The sequence below is a fragment of the Strix uralensis genome, chromosome Z (genome assembly GCF_047716275.1).
Source record: "Strix uralensis isolate ZFMK-TIS-50842 chromosome Z, bStrUra1, whole genome shotgun sequence".
Lineage (NCBI taxonomy): Eukaryota > Metazoa > Chordata > Aves > Strigiformes > Strigidae > Strix > Strix uralensis.
Genome location: NC_134012.1, coordinates 14,437,658 through 14,464,847, shown reverse-complemented (window position 1 = coordinate 14,464,847; position 27,190 = coordinate 14,437,658). Strand labels below are relative to the sequence as shown.

General features: G+C 37.9%; 1 protein-coding gene across 9 annotated transcripts in view; it reads left to right on the top strand.

Annotated features, from left to right (window-relative positions):
- Positions 1 to 351: 351 nt before the first annotated feature.
- TENT2 (terminal nucleotidyltransferase 2) overlaps positions 352 to 27,190 on the top strand; it is a 47,831-nt gene continuing 20,992 nt past the window's right edge. For 3 of the 9 annotated variants that reach the window (XM_074854913.1, XM_074854917.1, XM_074854922.1), the window contains exons 1-11: positions 556 to 998; positions 3,657 to 3,848; positions 4,490 to 4,606; positions 6,299 to 6,539; positions 7,633 to 7,747; positions 7,869 to 7,960; positions 8,764 to 8,830; positions 15,130 to 15,199; positions 19,810 to 19,886; positions 21,946 to 22,095; positions 26,015 to 26,058. In XM_074854913.1, coding sequence (XP_074711014.1) covers positions 3,694 to 3,848; positions 4,490 to 4,606; positions 6,299 to 6,539; positions 7,633 to 7,747; positions 7,869 to 7,960; positions 8,764 to 8,830; positions 15,130 to 15,199; positions 19,810 to 19,886; positions 21,946 to 22,095; positions 26,015 to 26,058 — 1,128 coding nt within the window. In that variant the 5' untranslated portion in view covers positions 556 to 998; positions 3,657 to 3,693. The other 6 variants (XM_074854916.1, XM_074854918.1, XM_074854919.1 and 3 more) reach the window with 4 other exon arrangements.

Below are 27,190 nucleotides of genomic sequence, written 5' to 3'. Positions count from 1 at the left end.
TCACTTTAGAAATCAAAATACCTGTGCTGTCATCTCTATCTTTTGGCCTTTAGCCAGAACTGGTTGTCAGTGGAGCACTGTGACCTGTAACCTCTGTCTTTCATTCCTTCGTCAGCACAGAAAAGCCGTCAGATCTTTGCCAGACAAGCCACTTGCGAATCACGACAGCTGGGGACAGAGAAAAGACAGGCCGTGAAGCCGGGCTTTCAGCTTCCCCTTCCACAGGGACGTGATGCCGCCGCAGCCCCGGCGTAAGGGCCGAGGCGGTTCCTTCCAGCGGGACAGAGCTGCGCTGGACGCAGCGCACAGCGCCGCCCGCGCCTCTCCGCGCCCCCAGGGCCTCGGCAGGCAGCGACCTCGGCTCTAAGCCAGCCTGTCCGCCGCCGGGGGCCGCCCTTGCGCATACGAGGAAGAGGAGGAGGAAGAGGCGGAGGAAGAGGAGGAGGAGGCGGCGGAGGAGGAGGAGGGCGGCGTGGGGCGCAGCGTGGAAGAAGCGGCCCGGGCGGAGCGGTCACTTCCTGCCGACGTCTCTATATCCGGGTGAGGGGGCAGCGCGCAGCGCGGGGGTTGGTTGCTGTCCGCTTCCGGCCCGCGCCGTCGCGGTGAGGCAGCCGGCGAGGGCAGCGCTCTGTGTTGTCTGTGGGCCTGGCCCGCCTGCCTGCGCCCAGGCCCGGCGTGGCTCTCCTGGCGCGGCGCGGTGGTCCCGTGTTGTTGTGCGGAGAGGGGCTGGAGGGGTAGGTGTGGCGCCCGGTGCGTGGAGGCCACGGACTGGCGCAGAGGCTGGACGCTGGCGGGGCTTCGGTCGCCGCGGAAGCGGCGTGTACGCTCGGTTTTGTCTGCACGGGAAGTGTACCGGCAGTTACTTGTGTACTTCCCCCAAAAATACACGCTTATTTGAAAAAAGTGCCCACCTGGGACAAGAGTACCTGAGTTGTGACAATTATGAAACTTTGGAGAGCCTGGCAATTTCTGCTGAAGTAATCTCACTGAAAGTCGCGGTAAGTGCTGTTATAGCTACTGTGAGACAGCAGTGTTACGACACTGTTTAGTTTTGGTTTTGGGGAGGTGACTCCATTGCTTCCCTTTCTGGTATTTACAAGTCAAAGACTAGAACGAATGCGCTACTTTTGCAACTTAGTCTTGAATTCTGATGCACGGTTCTGTTACTGATGAATTATATCCATAAACTGCCTTTGTGTACTGTGTTTGATGCTGAGACTGCCTCGGCTGCTTAGAGATGAATCAGGTCTGTTAATAGTCATTATGTCGCCTGTCTGTACTAGAAATGGAGAGGTTTAGACTGCACATAAATATAATTCAGGTTAAATGTAAATGTCAGGTCACTTTCTTGTCATGAAATTCAGTTTTGTTTTTTCAGCAGAATTGAAAGTAAACATCCCAAAAAAAAGTCATTAATACACAATATTTCCCTTCCCTCACCCCCAGAAAAAGAATAAACAACTGTGAGAGCATTAGTCTTGACAGCGTTTTCTTGGAGCTAGTATGCAGTGTCCATGTAGGTAGTACCAGGTTTTCACTAGTGTGGGTTGTCATCACAGGAAATAAGGAACGAAGTCAAACCTGAGCAGATAAACTCCTTGGTGTTTATTTGCTATATTCCATGCAGTCTGAGCTCTCTGAGGAGGTTAAAACATGACAACAGTCCATAATGGTAAGTGAAAGAAGACTTCTAAACTATGGTAACAGTGAGACCTTAGAGTAGAGTTAACAATAACTGATTTTATTTCAGTGTATGAGATAATGCCTATCAATGTAACTTAATATAGTTTTATATGTGTATTTATTTTCCTTTTTTTTAGTTTGGTAATTGAGAGAACCTGAAAGTGGTACTTTAATTTTATTCCAAACTTAGACTACTGTGTGGTGACAGGATTTCTATGCCAGGCTGTGGACCTATTGGCACTCTTTCCAATTGTATTACTGTAGCATTGGGTTGATAAAAAGATCTTTGGGTAACAGTTAGGGAAATACTGTCATTGCTCTTATGACTTCTAAATGTTCCAGTTAAAAATTGTTTTTAAAAACTTGTTACTCTTGTAACTGGATAAATATTCATATGCAGAGTATTAAGATCAATCATATACAACTGTGTTTGTCAGTGACACATATTCTTTGTTTGCAGGGTTTTTGTTTAAGATTGAAGTAAAAAAACATTGAAGAAACTTGAAAATAATGTCAGATTTTCACTGCAGATAAGAAATATGCACAGTACTGACAACTGGCTTTAAAAATCTTCTGATATGTTTTTTCCAATGTAAAATGTGAACTTACATTGTTTCCAAGATATAAGTTGAGCTTAAAGTACTGATGACTTGCAAAATGGATGCCATACAGTTTAACCTGGTATAGGGGCAAAGATTTTCGCTTTCATCCAGCGCTTCTGTGTGCAAGATCAAACAGCAGTCAGGTGTGCCAGAATCAATTTTAAATTTAAAAGATAGTAAGCCTACATTTTTCTATCACAGAATCCATTCAGTAAGTACAAACATAAAATAACACTATGTATATGATATTCTTAAAGCATGAGTAGATTACTTTCCAATTGCTGTCATGATTTGGCTGCTTCTTTGCTTATTATGTCATGAAAGAAAAATTAATTTTACTTATAGCTCATGATCAGCTGCATCTTCATGTTCTTATGATGCAGTGTCATGGTTTAAGCCCAGCTGGCAGCCAAACACCACGCAGCTGCTCGCTTACCCTCCCCTGCCCAGAGGATGGAGGTAGAGTATTGGAGGGGTGAAGGGAGACTTGTAGGTTGAGATAAAAGCAGTCGCATAATTGAAATAAAATAAAACAATAGCAATAATAGAAGGTAAGAATGGGTGATGCACAATGCGATTGCTCACCACCTGCTGACTGATACCCAGCCCATTCCCAGCTAGCGATCCCAAAATACCAAGATCCCACAGTTGCAGTCCTGGAAGCGAGAGACAACCCTCTCCTTCCCGACCGACCTCCCTTTATGTACTGAGCATAACATTACATGATATGGAATATTTCACTGGCTAATTTGAGTCCGGGGCTCTGGCTCTGCTCCCTCCCAGCTGCTTGTACACCTGCGTACCGTGCAGGACATGGGGAATTGGAGAGTCCTTGATCTCTTAGCACCTACTGAAAACATCAGTGTATTATCAACATTCTTCTCATACCAAATCTCATACTGAATCCAAAGCACAGCACTGTTCTGGTTACGAAGAAAAAAAATTATCTGAGAAGAAAAGCTATCCCAGTCGAAACCAGAACATGTAGTCAAGTGTTTCTTTCCATGTATTGTGAACCTCATTGTGGAATGTTTGAAGTAAGAAGCATATTCCACTGTAATATGTTACTTTTCCTTGAGATGAAAACTCTGATGTCTTGTGTCATGTAATTTTTCTAAAGTTAAAGTGGAGGGGATCAAATAAAAATTCACTTTTAAACATCAGTAAAGTAAGTAGTATTTGTGAAATTTAAAAGTATATAGTAATTTTATTTGTTTCTTGTCCTGAAAGGACATAAAATGAGCCCAGAATCACAATTCTTTTCAGCAATTTCTGGAAATACATTCTAGATTATTTGATTTTTTTTTAAATCACGAGTTTAAAAGGTAACTATTATTTCTTGTTGCCTAATTTCTTTTTTTTTTAATGTAGGTAAAAGGATACATGTTCACTTCAGATAGAAAGTAGCATGTTCCGAAATTCCTCCAACTTGGGTCGTCCACCCTTCCCTCCAAAACATCAACAACAGAGTGATTTCTTCAATAAGCTTCCTCTAAATATACCACCTACTCTTCTCTCTCGCCAGCAAATTGCTGATGCTGAGTTTAATTTTCAGAATGCAGCGTAAGTACAGTAAGATTTGATAGTGGGGATTGGGTTGAAAGAGAGTTAATGATCTTTTGAAGGAAGTATTTCTGTTTATGGAGGATATTTTTCAGTTTTTAACATTAAACTGCACCAAACTTCAAAAATAGGATGGTGTCATGTGTAAAACAGAGCCGTATCATTTCTGTTCATGACCTGTAAGTTTTAATGTTCTCCTACATTGTGCGTAATGCATGAGATGCTGTTGCACTGATAGAGTTAATAATCCACAGTTCAGTTTTAAAGATCTTCAATTGTATTTGTTTACTGGGGAAAGCGAGGAGAAGCTGAGAAGGGGAAGAAACATTTATTCTTGGGGCTAGATTTGAAGACACTATAGTGTTCTTTAGGCTCTTGAATTTGACAGTACCTTAAGTTAATTTGTTTGCTAACTTCTTATTACATATGTGCTGTGAAGAATGACCATCTTCTGGGTTTTTTCATGAAAGATACATACTGAAATATCTCTTCATTTTGAGTAGAAAAGACACATGTATTGCTTCTAAGAAAAAAAATGACAGTACTTTCTGGGTTCAATATTCACTTAACAGAAACTACCAAACCATAAAAAACATCTTAGTTATCATTTGAATAAACGTTATGGACTGTAATCTTCCCAGGGCTCTCTTGAGTGGGAACCTTGCAACTATTCCAGCTGTTACAACGCAGCCAATGACTTACGCAAATGGCAGTCCAGTAAATACGTCTGAGGCCCCCATGTCATTCCGAAGAAGAAAGTAAGTTCTTTGTGTGTGTGTGATTAATTCTGGTTGTAAGGTTGTCTTAATATCAGTTTCTTGTGCAGCTTGAATTTTGTTAGAAATTGCAGTACTGAATAAAATGTTTTTTGGTGAAACAGGCCATGTTGTAGCTCTTTAAATTGTTCGTGTACCTGCTTTTGAGAATTTTAATACTCAAAGTGACTTAGTATGTGTAGTTTTTCTCTTCCAACAGCTGTAGCCTTACAGAACTGTGATCTACATATTTTATTTTAATACTATAAGAGATCGTAGTCTGTGTGTGCTTGACTATAAGAGGGTTTGTGCCAATAAATTGAGCTTCTTTTCCTGTTAATTTGTCAAGTTAAGAGTAAGACTGCACCTTCAGTGTTTTACAGGAATTGTGATGATTTTCTGATGAAACACTAGATGTTTCTCCTGATTTTCTTAATTATGTGATGCTTTATTTTTCACATAAAGTGCTAAACTCAAACATACGTAGGTTGATTTTTTTTAAAGAGGAATTTTATGGAAACATACCTCTTAAAAAATAAATTTACTTGAATTTACATAACTTCCTTTGTTACTTTAGTTGCAACAGAAAGGAATTTCAGATGAAAGTATGGTTTTGTTTTCTTTTAACATTCTAGAAAGAAATCACTTCTTACCAGCTCAGAAATAGTAGATGATATGTGTTTTGTAATAATTTATGAATCAGCTGATAGGGAGGAAGCTTTATGTATTCAAAATTATTTCCTGTATGCTATTTCTCTTCCAAATTTAACGGATGAGAAAATAATTACAAATGGCATTAAAAAATGTGTAAGTATCCCCACACTGGTTAACGTTATGCAATACTTGATGTATAAACAGAACATTAAAGTCCTCTTTTATTCTTTACTGTGGGTGGACCACGGTATTCAACCACTGGTCAGCTTTCAGTACAACTTTTTCTTAATAAAGGGTTCAGATGCCAAGCGGCTGTCTTAAGATCGGTATATCTCTTCAAATATATTTGAATTCCTGTGACAAATGACTTAATGAGGAGATACAGACTACAGTTTGAAAATGAGACATCACATTTATGACCAGTGTAGCTTAATACAATCATTAGTTCTGTTTGTCAAATGAATAGTGGTTCTTTTTTGCCCAGATTAGTTTACTGTCTGTACAATCAAAGATGCAGACAAATGCTACATTTTGAATGGGTGTTGTGGTAAGTTTCTTTTTCTCCAGTCCCCACCTCTGAATTTATTTTGTTCATCACTAGGTGTTCAGAACTCGCAAAACTTCTCACTGCACTTACATTGATTTAAAAGAAAAGTACCCTTACATAATCTGTATGTATCTTTTGAAAAAGAAGTATGTTGTCACCAAACTAGTACAACCAGCTTTCAAAGTTGCCCCGCTTAACTGAACTTGCCATTTAGGTTTCAGTTGGTTAATACAGTCACTCTTGTAAAGCAGTTGTATCAGTTCACTTCAGGGGTGGCTGCACTTTTGCAGTTATGTGTTCTCTTTTCCCATTCCAGGTTTATTTCACCTAATATCTGGCATGGGCACGCATTTTGTTCTCTAGAATACTTCCTTTTAGTGAAATAGTCACGTAATTAAGCATTGGTATTTGTACTTTGTAGCTATTGTCTTTTAGCCATAGGTTGGAGCTTGCGAACTAGAGGATTTACTGTCTCTTTCTCTTCCCCCTGTCAGGAGACCAAGTGAAGAAAGTCTTTCACGTGATGTCAAAAGGCCACGGTTTCATTCACGTCATTCTGAAACAACTGTAGTTGACCAAGCAGTGCCTTTTCCAGAAGAACGTAGATGCTCCTTCCCAGGAACAATTCAATCTCCACTGTTCCGTGCACAGTACAGACCAGGATGTGTTCCTCCATTGCGAGATACTGTGTTTCCAGACCCTATAGAAACGGTGCTCCCTGTGGCCAAAGATAAGGTAATATCTTTCTGTGCCTTCTGAGTAGGCAGGGTTCAATGCTGCTGTGGGAGACTACAGACATTTCTGCAAGGTTCTTCGACAGGGTCATGGGGTCTGTATTGCTAGGCTGTCATTAGAAGAAATAGCAATAAATGCAGCTGCCAGTATGGCCCTATATAGCCTCCTTGTGTATGTCTGGAGCATTTTTGGGAAGTAGGGGTGTTGTTCACTTGTGGTGTTTGGTTTCCATACTAATGTCAGGAAACCTATGTGTCTGCTCCAGGAAGTAGAAATTGGAGGGATGGTCTGTTTGTCACATAATTGGGGAGGGGGAGAATCCTGATGAAAGAGGAAAATGTCCTGGTAATGTGAGAGAAGCCCATTCTGAATAAATACAGTATTTGGCCTGTAAAGATGTCCTCTGTCCCTCTTCAGAAGAAGATAAAAGTTCCTGTCCTAGCTGTTCTGGAATATAGAAGAGGATGTCTTCTTTAGGTGGGCAGTGGAGTTGGAACTGTGTTTTTTGTTCTTTTTTAATTAAAAAAAGCATATGGCTAATCAGTCTTATCTACACCAACATGACAGAAGATATTTTTTTTTGTGTAAATATGCCTGTTGATTATAGCATATAACAGTGTTGTGAGAGAGAAACAGTTAATACCTCATTCCACCAAAGATATGACTACTTCTTTAATAGTTTGTGTGGGATAAAAAAAGAAAGCTAACTTAAATCAGTTTTAATATTTTTCTCTCTGTTACTGGTAGGCAAACTGTTGATGCTAAAGTCAGCAGAAGATATCTCTGGTTTTTCACTGCTTTTTCCCTGAAAGGCTGCAGATACTGATGAGACAAAAATTATTTTCTGTGGACAGACATTTTATAACAGATTGCACTGCACAGATTTAAATTTAAATTTAAAAACTTTGAAGAAATCTCTTCAGGGAGGAGTTCAATATGAATTCAAGAGTGGTAAAACTAGACAATGGAATAGGTTGTGCAAAATGAAGCTAGATTTTTTTAACGCCGTCTTCTGTGTTTCATGTAATTGCATCTCTGGCAGGAAAGAATGTTCACTTCTCTGTATCTTTAATTTTTGAATGTGTGTGTCAAGTTAAGTCAGCAGGTTTTGGAGTTGTTTCAAGCATGTCAGCAACAGACCTGTGATTTGAACAGAAAAGAGCTCTGCAGAACACAACTCCAGAGAGAAATTCAACAAATTTTTCCACGTATGTTTTGAATTTGATTACTTAATATCAGTTTGAATGTTCTTCAGGTTTGCAGTTCTTCCTTCCTTTTAAACTATGATACGTCACATCAGTTTTTATTCTGTGATTCTTCTGTTAACAGAGAGCAGACTCTTTTTGGTTGGGTCCTCACTGAATGGGTTTGGCACTCGTAGCAGTGATGGTGACTTGTGCCTGTTGGTTAAAGAAGAACCAGTAAGTAATTTAAAACATACATAGTTAAAACGAAATCTGTTTTTAAAGTGTATGTGCTTTTATAAGGTGGGATTCTAAAATGAGAAACGAATGGTCAAATCCTTTTGATTTAATAACGTATTTTTGCACTCGTAATAGCTATGAACTGTGGGCCCAATAATGTTGCAGATATGAATGTAACCCTATAACTCTTTAACCCAACAAAACATTCAAAAATAAGCATTAACTTCACTGCATAAGTGAAAAAAACGCAACAAAACAGAGAAGTTGTCTAGAATCATGAAGAAAATTGTTTAGAGAATTTTAACTCATTTTAGATCCAGGAACAACTTATTAAGTACTATTTTTAAATTTCATTTAGTTTCATAGCGACTAATCTTAGTGAGCAGGCATGAGAAGGAGTTTCATATGCAAAATATCTTAGGTATTTTTGGTGAGAGAAAATGTTGAAGTAGAATTTAGGTTGAGAGAAAAGATGTAACAAAAAAGATCTAAATAGAGCATAATTTTGAGAGAATTGAAGCATCATTGAAAAGGAAGGAAGGGACAAGTTTGTGTAAGTGGGGTTAGGTTTTCATGAAGTTCTATGATCTGTGAATGTCTGATAGTTACTTTGCATATTGAATGTGGATTGTTCTGTCTGGCTTTTGCTGTATGAAATATGTAGACTGTGGAATGTGTTGGCATACGTGTTCGTGTGTTATTCTAAGAGTTAATTTTATGTGAAAAGTAAAGCATGCTTACTTGGAACATCTAAATGAGAGATACCAACTTTTTTCTTTAATTTTAATATCATATTTCAGGTAAATCAGAAGACTGAAGCAAGGCATATACTCAGCTTAGTCCAGAAACTCTTCAGTACTAAACTTTGTAAGTTTCCCGCTACAGTGAGGTAGTAAAATTATTGGCAATACTGGAAGAAGTATTGATGCACAGTTGTAACTAATTTGTGTAATTACATCTTGTCTAGCTTCTAATCATGGTATTGTTTGGAGAAAAGCTGTAAATATTTAGTAATGTTACTTCTCTTGGTGCTGATGGATAGTAAGTAGAAAAACATAACAGTTATGTTGCAAACTAGCAAACTAGTGGACTTCAAGAATGGGTAGCATCTAAAATGACTTTTGAATTGAGGACCACAACTGGGGGGGGGGGGGGGGAGGGGGGAAAGTAGATTTCCATTTGGGAAACCTCTGTTAGTGAACTCTTACTACTCTTAGATTGCAGTGCCTTCCTGGGGACAGTACTCCTAAGAATTTGTAGAATAAGATGTCACTCATAGTAGACTGTGGAATTGATGGCGGGAGCGGGAGGGGGGGGCAGGGGGCTTGATACCAGTGAACTAATTAGGTGCCTAGTGAAGAAAATACTAAATGTTGACAGTACCAGTACATATAGGAGAAACGGGTTAATTGATAGTTCTTATAAGTTGTTGTTTAGACTTCCTTCAGATGAAGTAATTCACATGGGCAGTTCTTGACTTAAATGTGAAAGCTTCCTACTTCAAACAGTCTTTTGTACCATCCTTTGAATTATGAAAGACCCTGTCATTTATTGATACCAGTAACTGTGTCCTGCTTCTTCTCACACTTGTGATAATTCTTCGATACCATTCCTTATGTGGCTGTTCTGAATGCTCCTGCAGTGGTAAAAGGAACAAACCATAAATTTTAATGCAGACTTCAAAATTTCTTCATTGGCAAGTGTGCATACTCATATTTCAACAGCTCACGTGACGAGAGACTTGATAGATCCATCACAGAATAGGCATCTGATATTTAACGGCTTACTACTATTGTATATTGATGTTTGCATAAGGAGTCCAGAACTTAGTCTGAGTTTGCCTAGGGTACAAGTCATTCCAGTGCTTTCTGAGAAGCACAGTGATGACAGGTGTGTTTTCAGGGATCAGAAAGCATCTAAATAAACTGTCACCCTCTTCTTTTTTTTTCCAGAGGTTGTGTTCTGTGACAGAGCTTTAGACAAAATCGGGTTTGTTTGCCAGGGAATAGGAGTATCAGAAAGACATGATGGTCATGTGGGAGTGATTCTTGAAGGCTTTTGTTTGTACCATTGCTCATTTTTGATGCTTTCCTAGTTCTCTGTTATCTTGCAAGTGCCTTTGGTCAGCTTCATTTAATCAAAATGTACTTTGAAAGGTGAGGCAGGACAAAACACTGCTGATACTACCACTCCTGTCAGACTCTCTTAGTTGTGGTATGTAGACCTCTTAGATCATCTCTTCATAATCTTAACATCACTATGGGCATGAATTTCTATAGCCATCTGTCCTCATGTCTACGTATGGATGTTCTGTGGATAGAACTGATGGACAAAAGTTGTTTGAAAATGTTCACCTGGTTCAAAATGAAAAGGCTTTGCCATATGGGTCTTCCCATTTGGATTTAGTTCATTTACAAACTGTAGCTCAACTATGCTAAGGTTTCATACTTCTGAAACAAGGGAGTTGCCCAGTTATTTTGATTAAAGCTTATTTAGGCAAATATAATTGCTATGATCCATAATTTCACAATAGCTTGTGGGTTGGTTTTGGCTGGGGGCAGGGAGGGAGTTCCCCCAGGCTAAACTTCAGAAGCTGATAGATTCATACGCTTTTTCTTCACCCCTGGGGAAATGATCTTAGCAGTATGTGCTTCAGTGGTGTCCTGTTGGCACTCCTGTGGCTTTGTGGAGTCAGATTTACATGTTTAGAAATGGCTGTTCATTGTCAACTTCAGAATGGCTGCTAAGTTATTTTTTTAATGGAACTGCAGTTATTTCTTACTGTCTACTGTATTCAGAAGTCAGCTGCTGCTTAATCATCAAGGATGGGATCTACTAGTATGTACATTTAAAAAAAAGCATAGAGAAATTGTAATTTTTTTGAGACGTTACTTCAGCTTGAAACAATTCTAGATTTGCAACTTTTAAAGGGTTAGCAGTGCATGTATGCTGCTGCTGTGTACAAGCAAATGTAAGATTTGCCTCTACCAAGCTTCTTTAAGAATTGCAATTTCATTTCAACAGAATTCTGTATTTTATTGCATGTGCTTGTTAACAACCTGAAAGGTATGAAACTTCTTCTGATCATTATTTCTAAGTTTTGTAGTGTTCAGTTAATACATATGATACTATCCTGTAATCTTAAAGTAATCCCACTTTGACAATACAAACTACAATAGTTAAGTATTTCCTTCTGTCTTTTTTCTGTAGAAGAAAGACGGCGGCATGTTCTCAACAAGTGTGTGAGCTGTCATTAAACTTATTCCTTGCTTCACACAAGAGAACGGAAATAAACATAGTTTGGGCCAAACATGAAATCTAACAAAGTATATGCCAAAATGTAAGAGAGACAAGAAGGGGGAGGAAAGATAAGATGTTATTTATAATTAAGTTCTTGGGCTGGTTTTGTGAAAGAGTTAAAGGACAAAAAGAAATAAGGAGAAGGTTTGTGGCGTAGGCAATGTTCTAGAGCTTTTTTAACCTCTTTCCAGATCATTTCAATTCAGAAACTTGGGAGAAGTTTTCCCTAGCTGTGCCCCTCCTAACATCTTCCTCTTTGTGATATTCTTGTACATTCCAAAATAAGAGCTATAAGAAGACTGTGATTCTCATCTTATTTCACCTTAATTCCATGATTGATTGATAAATTAGGAAGAATTCCAGGTGCAGATTAGATCAATCTCTCACAATTTGTCTTTTCTTTTATTCTTTATATACAGTTAACTGTGGTTGTTAGATTAGTGTTTCGTTCTAGGAGGTCTGGGAATTGGATTCAAAATTTATCTAAGATCCAGCTTATTTCAGTTTCAGGCTTGCAAAAGGTAACAAGTGTGAGCAAGGAATTTGAGTCCTTCTACGTCTAGAATACTGACTGAAATGAAGATGTGTTCTCGAATAGTCACAGAATCATAGAATACCAGTTTGGAAGGGACCTCAGGGATCATCTGGTCCAACCTTTCTTGGCAAAAGCACCATCTAGACAAGATGACCCAGCACCCTGTCCAGCTGAATCTTAAAAGTGTAAAGATTTTTAAATCTATCTTTTAAATTTTTTTTAAAGAGTAAAGCTAGACCATCTTGTCTAGACTGTGGATTTGTGGGACTTGTTAGTCTTAAAGGTATGTATTGTTTCTTCTAGAGTAGAGAGACGTAAGGATAGCAGTCATAACTGTTTCAAAGACTAGCAGAGTACGCATAACTTTTTGATTTATTTGTTCAGATACCTGCACATACCTGTTTTTTAAATATTGGCTAACATTCCCAGAACTGTATGCTCAAGCCATTGTCTTTTAGAAATGTGAAATGCAAAACATGAATTTGGGGTGATAACTGTTACCGCATATTGAAGAGAGTATAATTCAAACCACTGAGTGTAAATGTCAAACTGATTACTCTCTTCAGATTTGTCTAGGCAGGATTAATTTAAAAAAACAACTTAGGAACCACTCAATGCAGTACTATCTGAATAAATAACAAAGAACTCATTTTCTCTTAGTTACACACAGAGGTACAGTAGTGTTAACACTAGGATATCAGAGTGGAATCCACCTAACGGTTGTCTAGCAGGGAATGTGCACAGCTAGGACAAGCAAGGGAACTTGAATTCAAACGATGTTGAAGGACTATGCAGGTGGATGAGTGAATTCCAAACAACAGTCACTTCATCCTGTGCTGGGTTGTACCCACCTAGATTCTTCATGACTCTGGATTCAGACTCATGTGTCGCCTGGTTTCTCTTTCTGTAGTATAACCCTATTTGTGAGAGCAGGTCTTTTTGGCATATACTATGTTTGGGATTAGTATTTTGTACAATTGCTTAATCTTTTGTTCTGTAAAAGAAGAGAGACTTAATCAGTTTAATCTGAAATTCTGCATAAGTCATTTATGAAACAGTGCTTAGTTGTCTTTTAAATGGTTATAGTCTTTTTCACTACAGCTGAAGTGGCATTTGTGACTTTTTCACAGACATGTCCAAAACTGCGGAGCAGCTATGTGGAATTCTTTATGAGTATTTTGGTCTAGCCTCTCTGGTCATAGCTTCAGGGTCAGATAGTCAGTTTACTAAGGCACTTACTCAACCTCTATGTATTTCAGAATTCCACATCCTGTGTTTGTGACTGTTTCTTCCCTTGTATGTATGACAATCTAATATACAGTAGAGATTCTGCTAACAATGTCATTGGTGTGAGACAAAGAGGGTACCAGCAGCAGGCTACTGCCTTCTAACATCCTCTTTGCTTTGTTTCACCCTGGGAAAGACTGGGATTACGTTTTGGGATTTATTTTGTTTTTTTCTTAACCAATTAATTTGGTACAAGCATCCGTCAAGTGTTGGGATGCATTTGCAGACAAGGATGTATTTGGAACTGGATTGCCACTGGAATGCTTAGTTAACTTGTGCAAGGCTCTTGAGAAAGGTCATAATGAGAAAGGTTGAATTGCTATGGCATGGAGATACATACCCACTGTTGTCTACAGTGTGCTAGTGAGTTGGGCATCTTTGTCTTAAATTTAGTAATGAAAGAAAAGGAGTCAGAGAGCTCTACACACTTTATAGCTTTCCTTTAAGAATGTTCTAGGATGTTGGAGGAGGGATGCTTGGAAGTGTCTGCAGGTGCAGCTAGAAAAAGGGGACACTTGTGTAAGTTGTACTATCTTGTACATTCATAGATTGCAATTCTGTGAGATTCTTCCTTTAAAATTAGTAAATTGATAAGATTATGGGTTTTTTGAGTGCTATTCAATGTGTTGCTCAGGGTCATAGAATGCATTCAAATCCACATAAAGGATTACTTCAGGTCAAATCTGTCTAAACATGCATGTCCATAAAACGCTTTCAGAAGGTCTCAAAAAAAAAAAAAGTAAAACTTATTTTAATTGAATAGTGCACAGTAGGGCTTTACCAAACCTGAGGTTGTCACCTCAGTGCCACAGAGATGACACTGTTTAATCATGGTTGCTATCCAAACTGATAGAAATACCTCTTCTTTTTTTTCCTCAAAAAGTGAAGATCAGCTTTTATTTAAGGTTATTTTTAGCCTGCATCGCTTCTAGCTTTTTCATACTTACTTATGCTAATTTGATGTTAATTTATAGAAGCAAGGGTAAACTGTATGATGTTAGATATGGACAAATTGAAGTGGTCCTAGATTTTGCAGCAGAAGAAATTACTGAAGTCGTGCCTTTTGCCCAAGTTCATATCACGTAACCTACAGACTCTGCTTTTCATTGTCTCTTCCATTACTTTCTTGGGTGCATTTCTCATTCAGGGTTATGGCCAACTACTAAATATAGCCTGAGATACTGTCAAGAATAGGGAAATTGCAGATAATATGACTGACACAACAGTTTTGGGGACCTGAGTGCAAAGGTGCATTTGATGGCACTGTATGATAGTATGTTTGGGTTTGGATGGTATGCCCTTGAGCCTGTGTGTCTATACTGTGTGGATAATCATCTGAGGTGTGTATTTTTTGCATATCCTATCACCATTAAAGCAAAAGGCAGATAAAGCTTATCCCATCTCTGATGGAAAGTGGTGTCCTGTTTTCAGTTACACTTCAATAGGAAATTTATTTCTTGGTATGTACTTTATCGGTCAAATAAACAGTTTTTAAAAGAAGTTTTAAGCATAATCAGGCCATAGTGTAGACAGAGTTATGTTAATATTTTTTGATCAGTAAAATACATAAATTCAACTGTAAACAAACTAGACATGATTAAAAACTAAGCAGCTGATCATGTGCCTGTTGCTACAATGTAGTGCTGGGCTTAAATGTCTAGCCATCCTGGATAGATACATTCTTGTTCCCTTTTTTTGAACTTTAACTATTCAGGATTTCTATTACACCTACTGCTCAGTGAAAGCATTGTAGAACCAAATTCCTTTATGTTCAAATTTTTTGAATGTACTTCCCACAGAAAAATCTTCCAGTAATGTTTTTCTCTAATGTTTAGTGCATTTTTTTCACACGCTTTCCTAGATTTATTTTTGCTGCAGTTGCTAAAGGTTACTTAGCTTAGCACAACCCTTCTGAGAATACTTTTGCTAAATTTAATAAGCTACTATTTGCTATAAATCCATCAATATGACTCCACTTTTTGGATTTTTTTTTTAAGGTCAGCATCTTACATGAAACTTAATGGCATATTTTTCTCCCTTTCAGCAAGCTACATTGAGCGACCTCAGCTGATTCGAGCAAAAGTGCCAATAGTGAAGTTCAGGGATAAAGTCAGGTAAGTATTCTGTTCAACATAATTTTTTACTCCGACACAGGAAAATACTCTATGTACTGTCCATATAAGTAGTCCCACTGAAGTCGTGCTTTGTTTATTTGTGTTGTACTATAGTTGTATTGCAAATTTGTACAGCTAGCATGCGCTGGCAGTCAACATACCTCCTTGGTGGCCTGAAACACCTCTTGTGGCTGAGATGTTTAGTTTCTGTGATGTGAATTAATAGTAATACAACACATATTCCTATGGGCTCTTTGTACATAGTGGACTCCAGTTGACAAATAGTTCATGACAGAGAAACAACAGTGGGAAGAAAACTGTTGTAAAAGATAATTTTGTGTGCTTTGCAAACATAACTATTGGGCTACTTAAAGACTAATTCACAGAGTTTACACTACACAACACTAAAACAAGTTTCTTGCAATGACGTTTTCTTGATTAAAAAATTTTTGTTCATTTTAGTAGAGTATATTCTCCTGTCTTCCTTGTACAAATATTGAGTAAATTGTAGGGTTATAGCAAGAATATTTGTTTCCAATTTAAAATCAGAAAATAAAGTTAAAGAAAACTGAATTATGGAAGTGATTATGTCAGATGATTGAAGTCTTTTTGTAGGCGTTTATAGTCTGTACTACAGTCACTTGCAAAAAAAAAAAAAAGTAACGGTTATGATATTCATGTACCTGACAGAATTTAAAGAATTCTTTATTTTCTACTAAATCAAAGTATAGTTGTCTTAGACTAGAAGCTGCCCATTACATTTTTCAGAGACAAAAACCAGTACTGTTCATCTGGTTTCCTGTGTTGTTTTTTTGGAAGAGGGGAGTGGTAGGAAATTACATGACTTTGGGTTGGGGTTTTTGTTATTTATTTTTTTCTCTCTTTCCAGTTATCTTTCTGTAGAACCAAATTCCTTTATGTTCAAATTTTTTGAATGTACTTCCCACAGAAAAATCTTCTAGTAATGTTTTTCTCTAATGTTTAGTGCATTTTTCTCTCTGTCCAGTTATCTGTTGCCTTCACCCCTTTTTTGTCTTACTTGAGCATCTGTCTCTTTTCAGTCTCTTACTGGCCTCTGTCTTTTCATAGGTTCATACATATAAATACAAGGGAACTCATTCTTTTTTCACAGAAGCCTTGAAAAATTGATCAGATAATCTGTACCCAGAACAGTAATCTTGTTTTAACCAAAAGCAGAAGCTAAACATGACAAGCTTCCTGTTAAAGTCCCTTTTCTTGATGCCAAGCTGCTGGGAGAAGATGGTAGAATTCAATGGGTGGTATCTCTGCATCTGGATTCTAATATGTTGCCAGTGGTCCATACATACTTGAAAATTTCCATTTTGCACTTTGATTTGGTGAATGAGAAAGCATTCAGTTTGTGTTTGTTCTCCTTTCTCATCTTAAATTTTTTTTAGAGCCATAACAGTAAATTAAGATCTATTGAACATGAAGACTTACTATCTAATTTTTTGTAGTCTTTCTCAGGAAGTAATTCCAGCGCTGGCTCTGCTACCAGGGAAGCCTTTGATTAATAAGACTACTGTACTACAGAGGATGCAAAAGCTTCCTCTTCTGCTGCATTTGATCTACAGTTTGATCTCTTCCTCTCCTTTACTGCTTTTAGCAGAACTTGAGTCCCAACAGTACAAAACCTTTTTCACTTCCATAATTGCAACATCTATTAAATGTGCATATTAAAGTACAAAATAACTGCAGTAGAACTTGCTTAATCAGCATCTGGTAAATAGTAATCTTGTCAATTGTGGTTAATTGGAATTACACATGCAGCCTGACATGTTTCTTTATTATATCTGCACATACAACTACTATTCTTACTTGTGTTTATGTTTATTTTTCAACAGTCAATCAGTAGTTCAAATTTGTTTATTTCCTGTACCATTATGTACTATGCTCTTAAAGTACAGAATCGTAGAATGGTTTGGGTTGAAAGGGACCTTAACAATTACTTAATGATCACCTTCCACTAGATCAGTTTGCTCAAAGCCCCATCCAGCCTGGACTTGAACACTTCCAGGGAGGAGGCATCTACAGCTTCTCTGGGCAACCTGTTCAAGTGTCTTACCAACTTCACAGTATAGAATTTCTTCCTGTATCTAATCTAAATCTACCCTCTTTCAGTTTAAAACTGTTACCTCTTGTCCTATCGCTACACTCCCTGGTAAAGAGTCCCTCCTCATCTTTCCTGTAGCCCCCTTAAGTACTGGAAGGCCACTATAAGGTCTCCAATTCTCTCTCAGCCTGTGCTCACAGGGGAGGTGCTCCAGCCCCTTGATGATCTCTGTGGCCCTTCTCTGGACTCACTCCAACAGGTCCATGTCTGTCTTATGTTGGGGGCTGTACTGGACACAGGACTCCAGGTGGGGTCTCACAAGAGCAGAGTAGAGGGGCAGAATCACCTCCCTCAGTGTGCTGGCGACACTTCTCTTGATGCAGCCAAGGATACAGTTGGCTTCCTGGGCTGTGAGTGCACGTTGTTGGCTCATAGTCAGTTTTTCATCCGCTAGTCCTTCTCCACAGGGCTGCTCTCAATCCACTCATCGCCCAGCCTGTATTTGTGCTTGGGATTCCCTTGACCCATGTGCAGGACCTTGCACTTGGCCTCGTTGAACTTCATGAGGTTTGCACAGGCCCGCCTCTCAAGCCTGTCCAGGCCTCTCTGGATGCCATCCCTTCCCTCCAGCGTGTCAACTGCACCACACAACTTGGTGTCATTGGCAAACTTGCTGAAGGTGCACTTGATCCCACTGTCCATGTTGCCAACCAAGACGTTAAACAATGCCAGTCCCAACACAAACCCCTGAGGAACACCACTTGTCACTGCTCTCTACTTGGACATTGAGCTGTAGGCTGCAACTCATTTGAGTGTGACCATCCAGCCAATTCCTTATCCACTGTGTGGTCCATCCATCAAATCCATGTCTCTCAAATTTAGAGACAAGGCTGTCATGCAGGACAGTGTCAGAAGCTTTGGACAAGTTCAGGTAGATGATGTGATTTGCTCTTCCCTTATGTACCAACACTTTAGCCCTGTTGGAGAAGGCCACCAAATTTGTCGGACACAATTTGCCCTTAGTGAAGCCATGTTGGCTGTCACCAATCACCTCCTTATTCCCCATGTGCTCTAGCATAGTTTCCCGGAGGATCTGCTCCATGATCTTTACAGGCACCGAGGTGAGACTGATTGGCTTGTAGTTCACTGGGTCTTCCTTTTTTCCCTTTCTAAAATTGGGGGTTATGTTTTCCATTGGGGGTTATCTTTTCCAGTCAGCAGGAACTTCACCAGACTCCCATGACTTTTCAAATGTGATGAATAGTGGCTTAACCACTTCATCCACCAGTTCCCTCAGGACCTGTGGATGCATCTCATGGGGTCCCATGGGTTTGTGAACCTTCAGGTTCCTTAGATGATCTCAAACCTGATCTTCTCCTACAGTGGGCGGTTCTTCATTCTCCCAGTTCCCACCTTTGCTTTCTGTGTCTTGGACAGTGTGGCTGGAGCACTTGCCAATGAAGACTGAGGCAAAAAAGTTGCTGAGTACCCCAGCCTTCTCCATATTCATGGTAGCCAGGTCTCCCATTTCCTTCTGGAGAGGGCCCACAGTTTCCCTAATCTTCCTTTTATCACTGATGTTCGTACAGAAGCTTTTCTTGTTGCCTTTGATGTCCCTGGCCAGATTTAATTCTATCAGGGCTTTGGTCTTCCTAACCTGATCTCTGTCTGCTTGGACAGTTCTTTCTATTACTCCAAGGCTACCCTGTCTTTGCTGCCACCCTGGGTAGTCTTCCTTTTTACGTTTGAGCTCCTTGTTCATCCATGCAGGTAGTCTGGCATTCTTACCTGACTACATCTAAGAAGTCATGCTTGATATTAATTCAAGTGCAGATAATGTAGATAGCTACTTCTTCGTCAATAATAGGCTTTTCTTGTTGCAAGTTAGTGTCGCTGTAGCTTATTGCCTGTGAATTTAATATCAGTTCTTGAGTACTGTGAGTAGTTAAGCTCTGTATGCAGTGTGAAATTCAAAGTGTGGGGCTGGGTGTGATATAAAGCAAGCAGGTAGTGCTTGTTTGCCTTGTTCTTATTTGCTGTTAACAGCATGAAACAGTTATTGAAACTCTTATCACAAAACATGCAATGTTTGCTAATACAGTTTTCATTTCAAAGTGCTTGCTGATCATCTCTGACCATCATTGGAGAAAATAGATTATTATCTTTGACCTCTTCCAATTATCCTTTTCAGTTCATTGGCATGATTTCCTAAACTAATACTTAAAAGAATCCTTGCTAGCATCAAAAGTTGTCCATAGTAAATCACGTAGTGCAAGTCTAATTGGGAGAAAGATTTGATAAAAATAAATTTCGATCTACATGTATTCTCTATGTAAAATAACAATTACATTTTTATAACAATGGAATTCAAGTCTTCTAGAAATTCAAGTATTATAAACAAAACCAGATATAAATCACAGCATCAAAACTCTTGTTTAAAGACAATTTCTCCACCTCTGTCATGTAAGTAGGCAATAAATATTCTGAAATTGAATACTGTGATGCGTGATTCTTTTTCTTTTCTCCTCCCCAATAGCTGTGTGGAGTTTGACTTGAATGTAAACAATGTTGTAGGAATAAGAAATACATTCCTTCTGAGAACCTATGCATACAGTAAGTTTTTAATGTATTTTCTTATTTCTATAAACTTTGCTTTTTGAATTATATTTTCATATTGATAAACTATTACAATTCAGTTGAATATATTAGGTTACTATATATATAATTACCTAATTAACTGTATTAGATATCTTTAAGATAAGTTCATGTTGTTCACTCTAAATATATGGAGAAAACTGATAGCTAGGTATGTTTTTAACTCTTCGAGTGTGACCATCCAGCTAATTCCTTATCCACCGAGTGGTCCATCCATCAAATCCATGTCTCTCCAATTTAGAGACAAGGGTGTTGTGCAGGATAGTGTAAAGTGCTTTGCACAAGTCCAGGTAGATGTCTAATGTTGATACAGTACCTAGCTTTTGCCACAGATTTCCCTTATTCCTGTCAGCAAATTACTGTAGAGCAGACAAGAGTCTAGATGTGAAAAGAGCAGTGGAAGAGGTCCTAGTATTCCACCTTTTGTTCTGTTCTTCCTTGGTGCCAAGGAAGAAAAATTAACTCTGTCTCCTGATGAAAGATAAATACTGTTCTTTTCTTGAGGTCAAGGACTGAGTTAGTAACTAAGGGAGACTTGTGATTGAAACTGTTACCTCTTCAATGTGCTAGACCTTCCTAAATAGGCAAACTGTATCAAGCATAGTCTGTCTTGTATTCTTTGGAGCAGAAAGCTCTCAGATGACATAAGGCAAACAAAAGTAAATGGAAACTTTCCTTAATTGGTCTTCACATACTTTCATAAGTCATATCAACCAGCGTGATAGCATTAAAAGTACTGGCCTGCTCACTTAAATTTGTGACTGAAGTGCTTCACCCTGCATGGGAGAGAAAAATTACCTCTCATATGGAAGGTGTATGGGACTCTTTGTTCCATTACCACAAATTAGATGCTCAGACAAACAAGGGGCTAGTTATCTTAGTGAACATGATTAAAAAAACCCCCGAAAAACTCATAAATATTTCTGTGGATGCTTTTCTGTATTTTTTGAGATCAGCCCCTCTACATTAGTGCATAGGTGCTGTAGAAAACATCAAAGATCATATGGCAGAGTGAAGCAGAATGTCCACAGAAAATGTAGGCAGACTAAGCAGAGCTAGAAACCGAAGTCTGTCCTGTTGTGTTATTACTTGTTTACCTAATGAGGCATATCTGCAGTTAAATCAGCCATTGAATGTAGGTATTTTTCAGTTAGTGGAAGCTGGACCTTTTAGTTTTGAGCAAATGACATTACTGCGCATTTTCTTGATGGGGTAGCTTGTTGACTGATGAAAGGGTATCAGGAAAAGTTTACTGGCCATGTTGAACACTGACTTTGTTATATACTAATTAAAGGTGCTAGCAGATAGAAAATCTTATCTCAGAATAAGGTCAACTAAAATGAGATCTCTTCTACTGTGACATACACACACAAGAGTCCTGTTTGGAATTTGAGCCTATTTTCATTTTCCTCTCATGGAAAAATCCTATTTCAGTTAATGCATGTTTGTATGATGTTTGTACAGTAATCCTTCTGCATCTCACTTACAAAAAAATGTTATTGAGGACAAGGCAAAATTAAAATTAATGTTTTTATGCAAGGTTTACTGCTTTCATGGATCCTGAGGAAAACTCAAGAACGAGCTCTGTGTCCTCCAACCAAGAGAACTCTTTTCCCTGTCTTTAAAGTTTATATAACCTAAATAAATTTTTTTTAAAAAAAATTAGATGTAGTCTGTCCTGGCAGCAAGTTATTTCAGGGAAAATTAGTACAATGAACTGGAGAGAACATAAAAGTAGAACGTGACACTGCTACATTGACTGATGCATACAGTTTTGTCTTACCTGCAAGTTACCTGGCATACCCCTTGTAATCTGTTTGTGGATCTTACTACTCAAAAGACTGTTTTCAAATGCAGATATTTTTTTCTGATTTTTGTAAGATGGATAGTACTTGCAGAATAACTAAATTCTATAAAGTGGTTACAAAAGATAACCTTAGAATACAAGAGTATCGTGTTGATCAGGTAGGAACAAATGTTGATTGATTGCTGTCTAGTTAAATGTGCTTTTTTTGAGGTGTATTTATTTTACTTGCAGTTGAGAATCGGGTTCGTCCATTAGTGCTTGTTGTTAAGAAGTGGGCAAGTTTTCATGACATAAACGATGCCAGTCGTGGTACTTTAAGCAGCTATAGTCTTGTGTTGATGGTTTTGCACTATTTACAGAGTAAGTATTTTTTTAATCTGTTGAAACTGTCGCTTTTAAGTTCATATTTGTGTAGTTTTCCTCTTTAATAAAATTAAGCACTGGCAGGATTCATCTTCCACACAGAAAAATCTGAAAATAAAATGGGTTTAGTCCATTTCCATAGCACTGCGTTTTTCTTGTAACAAGTAGACCTTGTCTCTGGAGGCAGAGTTACCCGCTTTAAAAAGATTTTAAAAAAAAGAATATACCTGTGTAACTATAAAATAAACTCAAGCACTAGTTAACAAAAATCTGACTTTTAACAAGGGAAAATAAAGCTCTAGTTAAGAGACATCTGCCTTTTAACAAAGGGAAAAACCAAAACTTAACAATTTCATTGTGGGTTTTTTGTTTGGTTGTGTGTTTTTGTTGTGTTTTGTTGTTTTTTTTTTAATTTGGGAACTTCCAAGAAAATTCAAAGGGACAACAAATGCTGTGGGGTTATTTTTGTATCTTCTGATGAGTGAAGGACTGAACATGAGGGGTATGTATATGCAAGAATGCACTACCATGTGGTTAGATTTTTCCACTGATTACTGTGACTGTAAGGTGACAGATGTCAAAGACCATTAGAAGCTGGGATATTTGACTGCCAGTGACAGTATCTTTCCTTGTGACTTCAATATATTGAAACATTGAACATCTGTATGGAGGTTGAGAGCTTTAGCTGAGAAACTTAAGGATCCCTGTTGAGAATTCAAGAAACTCATGCAGTCCAGAAATGTTTTCAAGGAATAGATAGATTGAAATGAGTTTATCACCCTATTTCTTTCATTAGAGGAAGCCCACTTGTGATTCTTGTAGTTTGCAATTCTTGCTTAAGACTTAAGGAATCGTTTAAGAAATTATTTAGCTCAGTATGAGTTTCTTGGTTGTTTATTGGGAGATAAGTTTCTTCAGAAGGGAACGTAAGGAGCCCCTGAAATCTACATTTTGTGGAGTAACATGCTTGTAGAAGTAGTTTCTTAATTCCTGTCAGTTCATGTATAGACTTTGTATTTTGCTGCTTGTATTTATTCTACATCTTTGTTTTAATTTTTTTGTAACATTTTAGACTTTTTGTCAGTTTGTGTAGGTTTTCATTATTTATTTTTTTTAAATCAGGTAGAAACAATGTTTAGCTCCTTTGACAGCTTGTTTGACCTGGAATATACATACTTGCTGTCGAGCAGATATCCAACTATTTATTAATTTCAAGATTGTGCTACACCCACTCTGTACTAGGGTGGAAAGCTTTTTATGATAGTTGACTCAAGCTGGTGGCTTGCTTTCAGCTGAACAGCATGTGTAGTAGAGGACCTAGGAGGGCATTTTGTGTATTTGGGATCCAGTTGGCTGGGTTACTTATGAATTTCTTGATGCCCATACTGTGTGCTTGTTGTTAATGTGCCAGTCATGAGGAGAGTAGGACATAAGCTAGTCTATCCAGTGACTGGGTTTTTTTCTCTACATCAGCTGTGGTGGATTTCTTTGTTTCTGTGGTAAGAAAAGAATACGTGTCTAAGTCTGTTGTCACAGCTCTGAAACCATACTGGAGGTGACTGAGTACTTCATTGTAGATCCTTAATACACACCAGAAAAAAAAAATTAATAAAAAAATGTGGATTTGGAGGAGATGAAATGACAATCAACTTAAAAATGCCAAAGTGATTATTAGATAGAAGATTGAAAATGTTGGGAATTACAGGATATGAAGATTGCTATGCAAAGGTGAAGTACAAGCAGGAGAGGATAAAAAGTATCTTTACATGGTCTAGCAATTAGAGACCTCCTTAACAGTGACTTGATAAGCATGATAGCTAGTGTTATACTTTTAATGGAACAGGCCTTTTCACTTGGAAATTCTCCAAATCTATTCTCATTGTATCACAGTCACTCTATAGACTTGTATTGGGTGCTGCATGCAGTCATGGATAGCCAACTACTGAGCTGTGCATAAAAGTAACTCACAAGAGGGAAGGGAGTGGGAGTTACAAGGAAGTATAAATATGTAGGCTTGCCAGAATGTTAACAACCACGCAAAGCATGAGAACGTTTGCTGTAGTCATCTGTGGCAGCTGTCACAGCTGTCTAGGGAAGGGAGAAAAAAGTTCAAATAATTCTTTTCATGCAAAACTGTGATCAGTCTGCTGCCTAAGAAGGATCAGCAGTCTGCAAACCGAAGAGGAGCTTTTTACCTGTGCTGCATCAGCCTTTTCTGCTAATAAAGGCTGAAGTGTGGCTCTGGGCACATATCTAGCACCAGCTGTTTAGATTCTGATGTTTTATTAATGCAGATTTTAACTTTTTTTCCATTTCTGCTACTGAAAGTAGCTTGTCTTGGTCATAGAATTTCCAATAGAGGTTTTGTTTATGTTACTGGGGAGGGAAAAAAATTAAATTAAAAGCTTTCTTTTGCAGTAAATAGTGTCCCTGTCTTCACTAGGTAAATTTCTTTACTACTTAACACATTTCCATGTACTTATGTAGATGCCTTTGGACCTAAGGTTAGTGTGGCTTGAGTTTATTTTGTAGGTACATCAGTGTCTTGTACATGAACTTTCCTACAGGTAACAGGTCCAACTATCTTGTACAGTAAAAAAAAGGTAAAGTCATATGGCAAATACTAGTGGTAAGTGGTAACTTTTCCCCTTAACTCCATCCTCTTAGTATAGCATACAGACCTGTATAAAATACCTTGATTGCATGTATTGCTTAGGTTTTGTTGCCTTTTATTTTAGTGTGGCAGAGAACTGGAAATTATCCAAGATGTTGCAGAAATAAGATGCTCTTGCATATTTCTAAACACCCACAGACAAAATAAAAGTATTATTAAAGCAGCTGTGATCATATTCTTAGCAGTCCTGCTAGTTAATATAGTATACTCTTTGAAGATACCTCAAGCATGTTCTGAGAATTCTGCTGTTCTGATTCTTAGTCCCTATGGAAAAAGGATTCTGTAACAAGTCTTCTCCTGTGAGACCTTGTCTGAAGGGTGAATTAAGTCCCAAGTCAAAGTCCTGTGTGCTCAACTTAATTATCATTCTCCCTAGTGAATGATGCAGACCAATTGTTTAAAAAAACATGCTGAAGACATGATGTTAAAGCCTTAGCATGAGGAGTGCTTTAACAGTTCTGTAGCTGCTCTAAGGCTTGAGTGAGATGTGACGACTTTAGGATTTTTTTTCTATCTGTAGGATTACCTAACCTGGGACATAAGTTTTTCCCCTATTATTTGTATTGTGCAATAGATGCTCTTCCCATCAGCGACTTTCATAAAAGTTACAATTGTTTAGTGCATTTTGTGTGTGCTGGTATTGTTAATGTCTATAATCTTTATAATCTGTCTTTTTAGTAGATTAGCTAACAGCATTAGGCTGTATTTATGTATTTTATGGGGATTTTGCTAGCAATGCCTACTAAGTGTGTTGGCCACTTCAGGTTACTTTTGGTTACTTACTCAGTATGTAACACTTTGCAGCTGAAGAATGTGTACTTTTGCAGTATCTTGAGACTTCCCGTGCTGTGATAGAATCATATTATTCTAGATGTAGGGGAAAAAAAATGAGTGAAGCTCTGATTTTTCCTTTAGGGAATCTAGATTAATTTCTTATAGCCATAATTAACATGACTTTTTAAAGAGAAGTTGTACCCAGCTGCTGTAGAATTTTTCATGTCTTCTACAAATAGTACTTAGTAACAGCTTCCCTTAGCTGAATTAACTCCTTATACTGCTATATACAAAATGCAGTAATAGAAAGATTTGCTGAATAACTTTTATTTTATAAAATGCATGCAAGTGAAGTTCTTGATGGATGTTTTTAAGATGAAATTTCAGTCCAACCCTTTGATGTAGTTGATATGATATTGTTCCCTATGAATTACATGAATCACAGCAACTTTAAACTTTTTTTTATAGCCCTACCTGAACCCATCCTTCCATCCCTCCAAAAACATTACCCAGTAAGTGTTTCTTACTAATTTACTACATCATATATGTGTATGAAGCTGCTTATCTAAAATACATGAATTCTTAAATAATCTCTAATGGATTAAGTTAAACACAGTCTGTAATACTTGTCATTGATACACTAAACATAACCATGAAAAATGTTATTTGCTGCTTTTGATCATTTTAGTGGAAATAGTCTGTTATATATGAAATTTCACACACAGTTGGAAAAGAGTGCTAATGAGAACTGCTGACCTAATTCTATTTATGCCAGCCTGAAAATATCCCTGTGTCATCTGTGACTTTCTGATTCTTATCTCTTAATATGTTAAGTAGTGGTTTTTCTATCCAACTGTACTGTTTCAGAATTCCATACCTTCCCACAGCTGTTGAGTTGCCTGATATTTCTGGGTGCAGAGAGTGAATGATACATGTTTATTAAGGAGACTTCTGAGACCTCATAAAATTGGGCTTCAGTCCAACAAGAAAATTTCTTTGGGGACTTTGCTGTTATGTCCGGATCATACTTTGCTGATTTCCAGAGAACTCTGTGAATTGGTATGCTTTGATCCTCTGCAGCATTAGGACTGTAATTAGTGATACTTAATCTAGGGAAGATTACTTAGAAGTAAGAGCTACCCTCCTAAATATTTGTCTGGGGAGAAGAGAGCTGTTGCTGAATAGTTCTACGGTATAACTTGTTTACAGAAATTCCTCAATTCCTTCTTTCTTACCTTTCCTCTCATGTGTCACCTTTTAAATTTTTCATTATTTGTAGTTGCCATAGTTTGGTGTCCCTGTCTATGTTTTTTTTTCTTTAACTGCTGCTGCTAGTTGTGCTGAGGTGGTATCAGAAAGCCATTCATTCTTTTGCATATATTTCCCACAATGCTGAAAGGGGAATATTTGATGACACTGTATATCAGGGAGAAAATACTCTGGTGTCAGCCATTTTGGCTAATTAGGATAATCAAGATGCAGAAGAAACCTTTGAGCTATAGTACACTGCAGTTTTATTTCTGTTTTGTAAACATGCTTAGGCATACCTGTGCTAAATTTTATGGTCTGTATTTTTTCCTCTGATTATTTTTTTTACTGTACAGTATACCTTGTAATTTCTTCAAATGTCCTTCTATTCAAGTT